The sequence below is a fragment of the Haliotis rubra genome, unplaced genomic scaffold (genome assembly GCF_003918875.1).
Source record: "Haliotis rubra isolate DU_JTF1 unplaced genomic scaffold, ASM391887v1 Scf9, whole genome shotgun sequence".
NCBI lineage: Eukaryota > Metazoa > Mollusca > Gastropoda > Lepetellida > Haliotidae > Haliotis > Haliotis rubra.
The window spans coordinates 4,129,045-4,139,589 of NW_025767634.1; the positions used below are offsets into that span (position 1 = coordinate 4,129,045).

The window sequence follows — 10,545 nt, forward strand, 5'->3', positions numbered from 1 at the left end:
AGAATTCCGTGTCCGAGTTCAACCATATTCCTTATGAATCTGGATCAGTTTCAGTTCAGAGAGTAAATTTGTATGACACTATGTTGTAGTTACTCACTCATAACCCAAAAAGTAGTTCCCTGAGAAGAAGTGAATTGATGTGACAGATGACTTTACCGATATCTCTGCTTCAGCGGGCAACGTGTGCTTCCACGGTTCATGCTCCTACTACTGTGACACGACTCACGCCATCTGCGGCAACCCCGACACCTCGGAGGCGTCGGTCGCAACATTCCTTCCGCCAGAAAAAATAGCGCCCAGAAAAACATGGCGGAACCCATGGAAACGGTCGTACAGCAAGCACCGCAAAGCGTACTGGGAGGTTTACGATGATCTGTGCGACAAGGTGAGGAGTCGACCACCCTACAACACTGGTCGCCGGCTGCTGGACATCATGGACATGACCGTGTTCGACTTTCTCACAGGTATGCTCAACATGGCCAGCGTTTTCTCTCACTTCAAGTCTAACTCTGTAAAATAATATGTAGTCAACGATTGACTGATTGATTGATTGATTGATTGATTGATATTGATCGATATTGATTGACTGATTGATATTGATTGCTTGATTGATAGATATTAGATATTGATTGATTAATTGATATTATGTTGATTGATTGATTGATTGATTGATTGATTGATTGATTGATTGATTGATTGATTGATTGGTTGGTTGGTTGGTTGGTATTTCATTCATTTCATAAGGTGTCACCTTGATGCGGGAGGAAGCATCATGCGGTGCAGGTCTTAGACATATTCCGATTAGTTGACACAGAATATCTTCTGTATGAATTTGGGATTCAAACCCACCATTATAAGTGCCTGTCATACCCAAGGGACACAACTCTGCAGAAAGAATTGCGTCGCCTTGAACGAAGTGGCCCCAGTGTCCCAAATTATCACCCAAGTGGTTGGTAAATTATAAAAAAAAAATCACGGGCATGAATTTGTTTCCGTCACGATTATAAGAATGTATATTCAGGCCAATTATCTCTGTTGAACCGCTGTTAAATGTACCTTGTATCTGTTGGTTGTACTACTATATCGCTATCCAGTGGTACTTCGCACCAGCGCTGCTCCATCGTACCTGGAGTACTGCGTTTAGGAACAACCAAAAACAAACAAATACTTATTTTTATAAAGATGTCAAATTACTGATATGAGGTATAGGTCACAGAAATGATAACATCTTTCAATCGGTTCCCAGGCAACATGGACAGGCACCATTATGAGACGTTCCTGGACTTCGGCAATGAGACGTTCCTGATGCACCTTGACAATGGGAGATCGTAAGTGCAGATATACAATGATCACCAAAATAATGTAACTCATCAAAATTTAAACATTATTATCACTTCTGGGGGATTAGAATTTGGTTCGTTACAACAGAATATCTGCTATATTAAGTGAATGATGTTGGGGATTTAACGAGCGTTTCCGATACAGACGTTTTCGTGTATGAATACGGAAGTGAAAATAGTTACATTTTCTCTATATGTCCAGTATACTTTTCCCCCGTGAATGGTTAAGGGGGAGTAAGGCGTCCAACTAGTTACATAGGAATAGTGGGGTGTTATCGGGGATGGACCTTCTGAATAATATAGTCATTAATGATGTACCTTGATTGGTTATTATGTGTGAGGTGGTATTGTTACGGTTACGGTTTCTGGTGTAGGGTAGGATTGTTATCACACACGATGCTGACAGATCACTGATGCAATCCATCCTAGATATGGAGATAATCCAATAATCAATCTATACTTCTCTCCAGGTTCGGAAAGACGAAGCACGACGAGATGTCCATCCTAGCTCCCGTCAGCCAGTGCTGTTTGATCCGTCATTCCACCTTCATTAAGCTTGTGAAGATGTACCGCGGCCCCGAGAGCCTGAGCAGCGTCATGAGACGTGTATTGGCAGCGGACATGATCAGCCCTGTCCTCCTTGACACCTTCCTGGACGCGCTGGACAGAAGGGTGATGAAGATCCTTCAGATGGTCATGGACTGTGTCAACCGACGTGGTCAGCCCTACAAGTCCGTCATCATCGACGACTTCTTCTAAAGCAAAGGACAAATATAAATCAGGAATCCCTTAAAAGGTTCAAGAATGATGGTCCCTTTGGCAAGCTATCATAGCTCAAAATGGTTTCTATACATTCTAGACACACATATCGGACCAAACACCTTTAGGAACAATATCAGGTCATAAGAGAAGGATCGAGGACAGACATCGGGTAGTCATGTGTTAACTGACCTGTCCATCAGGCATACACTATGGCCAGTTCTTCAACTTTGGGACAGTTCATTTCAACTGGGATATATCTTTAATCAAAGGTTCATCTCAATCCAGTCCAGTGTTCATATCGTGAAGAAAGATTTAGCGTTGTTTGACTTTACAGTGTAAACTATGAAGCCTTCTGATACAAGATCATGATGTAAAATGCTGACGAAAGGTGATGTCATCACCTCAAATGAGTCGAAACTTCACCTCAAGTGAGTCGGAACTTCACCTTAAGTGAGTCGGAACTTCACCGTAAGTGAGTCGGAACTTCACCGTAAGTGAGTTGGAACTTCACCTTGTGTGAGTCGGAACTTCACCTTGTGTGAGTCAGAACTTCACCTTGTGTGAGTCAGAACTTCACCTTATGTGAGTCGGAACTTCGCCTTGTGTGAGGCGGAACTTCACCTTGTGTGAGTCGGAACTTCACCTTGTGTGAGTGTCCAGTAATTACGTATCCAGCGCTGATCTCACTGAAGAGAAACGTTTACTCGGGTAGGTGATCCGCTCGTTCGGAGTAGCTACAGTAAAATCCTTCCTTGTGGAGAAGGACTGCCACTTTTCTTTCAAAATCCAAAGGACTTCGGCAGCCATCCTGTGATCTTTAAACTGTCTTCTGTGACTTCGTGAACAACGACGTATGTGCGTGTATGTTCTTCTGTGTAACGGACTACCGCGGTCTCACTTGTTCAATCAACAAATGGTTGTGGTCGTGTGGCGTCGCTCTGTGTTTGTTGTGTCCAATGGATCTTCTGAAATCTGTCGTTTAACGAAACTCTTGCAATGGTGTAAAGATACAACACCATCCTCGTTTATCTTTTGACATTATATGACTGTTATGTACTCAATCGACATCACTATCTCAATCTCTCAATCAATTCACTCAAACCTTAGCTCATACTTCCTCTCGCCTATAAATGTAATTTGATTGGACGGATATATTAGCGCCCAGGGCCCCTGATCCACAAAGCGTTCGTAAGGTTACGACATGTCGTAACTCTGTAGTTTATCATAGGTTTACGAATGTCGTAGCGCTACGAACGTTTTGTGGATCGGGACCCTGGACTTCCGAATTGAGCTCAGAACGATACTTATTAGTTGGCTAATGGGCCCAGGGTATATATCCTTATAGAATAAAGATATTGTACTGTGGATGAACGAGGATGGTGTCACTTGGACTTGGTCAGTATGAAATTCAGAATGGAGGAAACGAACAAAGCATGAGCCATACACAAATTCATTATTCGTAATACTATGTATTCTTTTTGTTTATTTGTCACTGAAAACTGTTACAAAGCCTACGCATTTAAATAGTCAAAATGCGGTGTTGAAATTTATGAACCGTCAGCTTAACATCAGTGTTTAAGAATTAAGAAATAGAAAATCAAACGTCACCATATTCTGAAACACGATGGTGTTTATTTGTTTACAGCAAGGCCTTTTTGTATAACCCGGACCAGTGACTTCCAGGTAATGTCTCCTACACACTAAAATCTATTTTCCTTGCTTTGAAAATTGTCAACTCAACACTCAACACTCTGATTTCATCGTGAGTCATTCGCCAGAACTCGACCAGAGCTGACGCGTGTGACCCATACTCAGCGAAATTAACACTGCTGCCAACCGATGTTTCCATGCAAGGTGCAATTTCTGTGAAGCGTGTGTCTCAGTTCACCATAATTATATTGTCTTATTTTGCTTGTGTACATACATTGCAATCCATCAAAGGTCGATAAAAAATGTCATTCCCGGTTGTATTTCCTTTAAAGGGAATTACTCTAATCGCATGGGGCTAAAGGGGAGATCACTCTATATTTCTAAAGCTCACCAATCAACCGTTTCAACTATGTCTTTTATAGTTCGTAATCAAACAATGGAAAACTGCTGAATTTATTGTTAGTAATTGATTTGTTGGTTCAATGTCTAGTTATAGTAATGAAAATGGTATTTGAGTTGCTGCGTTTTTGTAACATCAAAAAAGTGGCATAAATGGTTAATAAGATTTGGTTGATTATGCTATATATATTATACAGTTAAATATCATTTTCTCGAAAGCAAGTAACCTCATATATCTTTTACGAGAATAACATTGTATAGTGCCGACAAAATCGTTATCGGCATTTTGAAATAATATATACAATCCAAAATGCCTAGATTTGTATAGATATACATTGGATGTTCCCAGGACGTTGAGATATCGAGATATCAATGCATTTACATTGTGGAATTTGATGTGGTTTGAGTCAGTTATTGGTGTCTTTGGTTGTAGTGTTGGGTCTATTTCTACATATCATTCATCATTTCATTCTTTTTAATTGGTATAATTGATCTTTATTAGTGTGACTTGTGATCAAATTCGTAAACATAATGTTTGAAATATGTCAAAGTATACAAAGTGTTAGTTTGAGAATCAGCATTCATACTAGTGAGATCAAAGCTTGGGAGTTTTAATTTTAGCATTTATATTTTATTATAGCAAACTGGGTCTTTAGCTTTATGAATGTATCAACACTGCACCAATGGACTCACTATATTTATCTACCATTAATTTATTAAAGCATACACTCGGAGATAAAAACAAATGGTCGAGAGCAGGGAAAACCAGAATTTGCCACGTGGGAAGATGTTTGGTCGAAATCAAATGAGCGGTAATTTTTGTACATATTTGTATTGTATGGATAAGTGATTTAAATGCATTGAAACAAATTGGAACTTTAATTTGCAGTCCTACCAATCCCCTTGTAATTCTGTATCTATCTATTCTTCTGAAATTGAATATTATCATATCATCTCGAAGTGTTTTGTTCATTTGTATGGAAGCCCATTAGGACCGTGTTTTGTATTTTTATAATCTTGAAAATTGAAGATAGTTAGTTGAAAATTCAAGGTCATATGTTCAAAATGTAAGTTATAAGTTGAAATAATCTTATGAAGTCAAGAGACTATCTTGAAACTTCATTTTGAGCTTTGAGCTGTAAATTAGAATAAGAATTCAAATCTTTAACATAAAAATATTGTGGTTCTAATCAGCTTCCGTACATGTGACTACAAAATGTGTTTCATTATTTTGTAAAGTTTCATGCAGTGGCTGCAGCGGATCAAATTTGATTGAATGGATCCATGAAACTTGTCAGAAATGATTGTCAGACTGTTAGCTTATGAATTAAAGAACAATGATAATTTACTTTCACTTCTACGGTAGAATGTACACGTGTGTGTCCATGTCATCTGTCAATCACGGCGACCCGGAAGTAGAGACGTCGTATGTATGTGCTGTCTCCATGTGCCTACGGATAAATTGCATATATATTTTGTGAATTATTTTCCTAGACATATAAATGATTGCATGGGGCTGTAGACGTGCAAACACGATGTGCAAACATTGTACAGCAACCATCTGTGATATTAGATCTGCAAGACGTGTTTGTTGTACATATATTTATATACATTCCTTAAACGTATATAGGGGCCGATTATGCTGTGCGAAATAGCAGAATATGGTGATATTGTTGAGGTCGAGAATTATGCTGTTGAATGCACATGGTCATTATGATGTCTTTGACTGGAGTTAAGTATGATACACATGAAGGAGAGAATTTATGGATGTCAGCTTCTCGAGTATAAGGAATGCAATGTTTCGGAGTATATTGTTGCTCCTTCAGCGTGGGGGGCGGTGGGGTAGCCTAGTGGTTAAAGCGTTGGCTCGTCACGCCGAAGACCCGGGTTCGATTCCCCACATGGGTACAATGTGTGAAGCCCATTTCTGGTGTCCCCCGCCGTCATATTGCTGGAATATTGCTAAAAGCGGCGTAAAACTAAACTCAGTCAGTCAGTCCTTCAGCGTGGAAATGAAAGCCAAGATGGTGCATAAGCTCTCGGCACCATAGCTTTCATTATAATATAGATGCTGACTCCGTGAAATTCTCACCTTCATGTTTATTTTGTAGATTGATTGAAAGCCAATACAGCAATCTCCCAGTGCTACTTCTGAAGTATATATTGTACTATTTTGCACAGCTTTACATTTAGTCATCTTATGATATGTGGTCATCTTATGATGTGATTGGAATTGTGTGACAAATTTTGTGAGAAAACTCAGTTAACGAATTTCAAATTGTACTTTTTTAAATATCGCTTTTAACAACATGGTTATATATGAACTAAACTCTGGCTGTTCTTTACGAATGATATTTATGTCATGTAGATAACATTTTCACGTTTTCATTTTTAGAACATGAATACATTTAATTTGGCTGTTCCTAAAATTCATATCTATTCATGCTGATTTCACATATATTTTTAGGAAATACGATTAAATTTGATTATTCTCAATACTGCCTTTAAACATACGTGTCAAGTAATAATGTATTTTCAAATTTAGAAATTACATGTTTTGTGTAATGATAACGTTAGTTCATGATTAGAACCTGAAAGGCTAACAAGCCACGTCTGATATTGTTTCAGTTAGAACAAGCACCTGTTAAACCAAATTATAGCACAGTTTGTCACACTCTTCCTGTCATGTAATGGTATGGAAGGCCAGTTGTGTAATATTTGATGGCTTCAGTAATGGAGTAAATGCGTTGTTCACTTATTGCATGAGTGGTAAGAAATACCCTTCACGTGAAGACTAGTATAACTGTCAGATAATTATGAACGATCGGAGGCGTCTATTGTATCATAATTCACGGACGGCCAAAAGTGATATCAATGATTGACCATTACTGGTCAGTATTAGGGAAAACAATGATTGGCTGACGTGGTCATCAATGTTATTATGGCGATCATTCCAGTCATCTGATGTAATAAAAAGAATCGAATTAATGTATGTTTGTTTTTCAATTTTTATTATCAGGACACATCTCAATGTTTCACTCTCTTGTGTTCACGACAATCCTCCATCACATGGAAATACATAAGGCAAATTGTGGATTTATCCTACGAATCAAGCGACGGCCTGGTTCTGGCGATACGTTGGTTGGTTGGTTTGTTGTTTAATGCCGCACTCTGCAATATTCTAGCTATATGCCGGCGGTATGTAAATAATCGAGTCTGGACCAGACAATCCAGTGATCAACAGCATGAGCATGGATCTACGCTACTGGGATGAGATGACATGTGTCAACCAAGTCAGTGAGCCTGACCACCCGATCCCGTTTGTCGCCTCTTACGACAAGCATTGGTTGCTGAAGATCAATTCTAACCCGGATCTTCACTGGTCCAAAACCCGACTGAAAGCCAACGAAAGGGAGACTTCAAAACATAACGTCCGACTAAAGGAACGCATTATATTTACCACCAAAGTAGACATAGATTAAGCCATCTCAAACCACATCATCAACTGCCGTAATGACAACATCAAGTGGAACAATGTACAAGTCTTATCAAACAGTACACAAGACTTCACTCAAAGAAGCCTGCCAGAAGCAGTTGGTTTCCGCCAACACATGCCTTACTCAACGGAGACCAAGAATACCTCACAAGTAACAATACGACAAGCATGGGTTACTGAATGGGTTACTGAAGATCAATATTCTAACCCGGACCTTCACGGGTTGAAGATACTTCGATAAGAGATGGCGGTGGATATAGAAAACATCCGCGACAATATATTACTAATGCTTATTATGCATGCTGATGCAGATGCTTGTATGTAAGATTTTCACAGACATACCGTGAATTTAGAGCATTCGAGGTGATTGGCTGGTTGAAACAGTCTACACTACTTCACATACATTCTCGTCCCACAGAGGTTACTTTTCATATCAACCTACGACCCTCTGTTCTAATACGGCCCTTTCATGGTGAGAGTGTTCAGGATTCGTGATTGGTTGCAATCAGATTTAGTTGTGCAATCGGTGACGTTGTTTCAAAAGTGATCATTCGCAAGGCCTCGGTAATTTCCATATGCTTCGGGAAAACTAGAACCTCTTCCCCAGCGCGATGCGCAAACGTTTCTTCTAGACAGAACTCAGTCATGTAATGGCGGATCAATGGCGTCTCCATTGCCCTCGTTGACAACGGACAAGCTAGCCATTAAATGTCTTGTGTGTCACATCAACACAAGTCCCCGGCAGAGGAGGGCTATTTGTGGCCCCACATTTGCTTGTCCATTTGCTTGTATTAGTCAAGTTGTAACACGTGTTCTGATTGGATAGAAAGAAGGGAAATAATTCGTGTCGCGATTTGTTGCCGCTAGGGGATTCTACGAAATATGGCCATATTAGAACAGAGGTTTGTAGGAAGATATGACAAGTAGGCTAACCTCCGTGGGAAGATAATGCTTCACATAGAGGTGTCCTTAGATGTCGATGAGAATATTTATACAATCATGTAGTTCCTGGTAGGGCAGGGACCCGGATACCCGGGACGGGTGGGTAATGAGTTGGTCCCGGATACCCATCTCAATACACGGACCCGTTATGATAATGTGACTAATAGATTACACAATGTCATATGTTATTCTTTCATGGTTAAAAGGTTGCATTTTCTTTGAAGATTTAGACATAATTTACAGTTTCTTCTTTTGAAAGTAATACATGGTTAAGATATTGAAAAACTCGAATTTCTTGCCTCCGAGGTGACGAATATCGCCATTTCTTGCAAATTTGATGTCAGGAATTAACATAACGGGTATCCGGGTAGGGTAGCGTAATAGGGGGTGGGATACCTGGGTAGATAGTTTGAACCCGTCTCAGCCCTAGTTCCTGGCACGTGAACATTGCGGTTTCAAGCAGCATTCTTTGAAACGGCTTACTAATTGTATTTTCGGGATCTGGAGAAGACATTTGACTAACGGACCCAAATCCTGAGTTAATTCGACGTTGCAAAATACCTTCTCTCTATGAACACAAGTAGTATCGTCATCGCACTTGAGAGGCTGACACTGAGTCGCACTGAGATCGTAAACTAGCAGCTGAAAGATTAATCTGAGGAGGTAACCCAGCCAAGCCCCACGTCAGTCCCCCACGCCACAAGGTAAACGAGACGGCATTATACGCCGATATGGCTTCTGTGTCCACGCACATTTGTCCTGCGATCACGGCTTGGGATTTATGTTGTATTTACGGTGTTCCGTAATTACTGCACAGACTTCATCGACGGCGGAAATGATGAATCGGTCTGTAGATAATACTTGTCTCCTCCTTAGACTTCTGGTAATCTTTTCAACGTGACATGGGGATATTCTAGATCATGGTACGCATGTAGGAAAGGAATATACTCATCAACCAAAGAAATGCACAAGTGATGTTTGAAACAGCACACGGAAGCTATACGAAGCATGAATACATGATTATCCACCAGCCTTATAATGTCAGTGTTGTAATCATTATTGTACAGCAAATATATTTTCTACCAATAGTGAGTAAAACTAAACTCACCCACTCACTCACTCGAAGTATCTTCGCACAGAAAGGGGGCGGTGGGGTAGCCTAGTGGTTAAAACGTTTGCTCATCATGCCGAAGACCCGGGTTCGATTCCCGGCATGGGTACAATGTGTGAAGCCCAGTTCTGGTGTCCCCCGCCATTATATTACTATTGCTAAAAGCAGCGTAAAACTAGACTCACTCTCTCGCGCAGACAACTATCGCATCACGGGTAAAGATCTGGTTTTAATTAGATCTAGATTTTTAAATCTGCTATTCTATGTATTTCATGGAAATCATTGTAAGACCATCGGCGCCACATTTTCCCAGTCTCGTTAATGAACTTGAATATAGAACATGATTTCCAGGGAGTGTTAAGACAATTGACCTCTATTTGGTTTGTTTGATATCAGAAGTATAATTAATAAACTCGAGTAAAACAAACCTTTGATCAATTAATGTATAAAAACTGCCTATGTTGGCTGATGCATTGTGTATCTTACGTAGACTTGTATGTTGGTACCTTACAACCCGTGAAGATCCGGGTTAGAGTTGATCTTCAGTAACCCATGCTTGTCGTAAGAGGCGACTAAAGGGATCGGGTGGTCAGGCTCGCCGAATTGGTTGACACATGTCATCGTATCCCAGTTGCGTAGATCGATGCTCATGATGTTGATCACTGGGTTGTCTGGTCCAGACTCGATTATTTACAGACCGCCGCCATATAACTGGAATATAATGCTGAGTGTGGCGTAAAACTACAGACAAACCAAATCTAAAGTAACCTGCCCTGAAGTCGAGTGAAGTTCAAATTTTCATTTTATGATCGACTTTGTTACCGTATTTGGTATTTGTACGAAGA

At 40.1% G+C, this 10,545-nt stretch overlaps 1 protein-coding gene across 4 annotated transcripts in view; it reads left to right on the plus strand.

The window, feature by feature from the left end:
* LOC124263793 (extracellular serine/threonine protein kinase FAM20C-like) overlaps positions 1-2,105 on the plus strand; it is a 93,539-nt gene extending 91,434 nt beyond the window's left edge. For all 4 annotated transcript variants that reach the window (XM_046698502.1, XM_046698504.1, XM_046698501.1 and 1 more), the window contains exons 7-9: positions 174-464; positions 1,247-1,328; positions 1,811-2,105. In XM_046698502.1, coding sequence (XP_046554458.1) covers positions 174-464; positions 1,247-1,328; positions 1,811-2,099 — 662 coding nt within the window. In that variant the 3' untranslated portion in view covers positions 2,100-2,105. The remainder of the gene's footprint in view (positions 1-173; positions 465-1,246; positions 1,329-1,810) is intronic.
* The last annotated feature ends 8,440 nt before the right edge of the window (positions 2,106-10,545 follow it).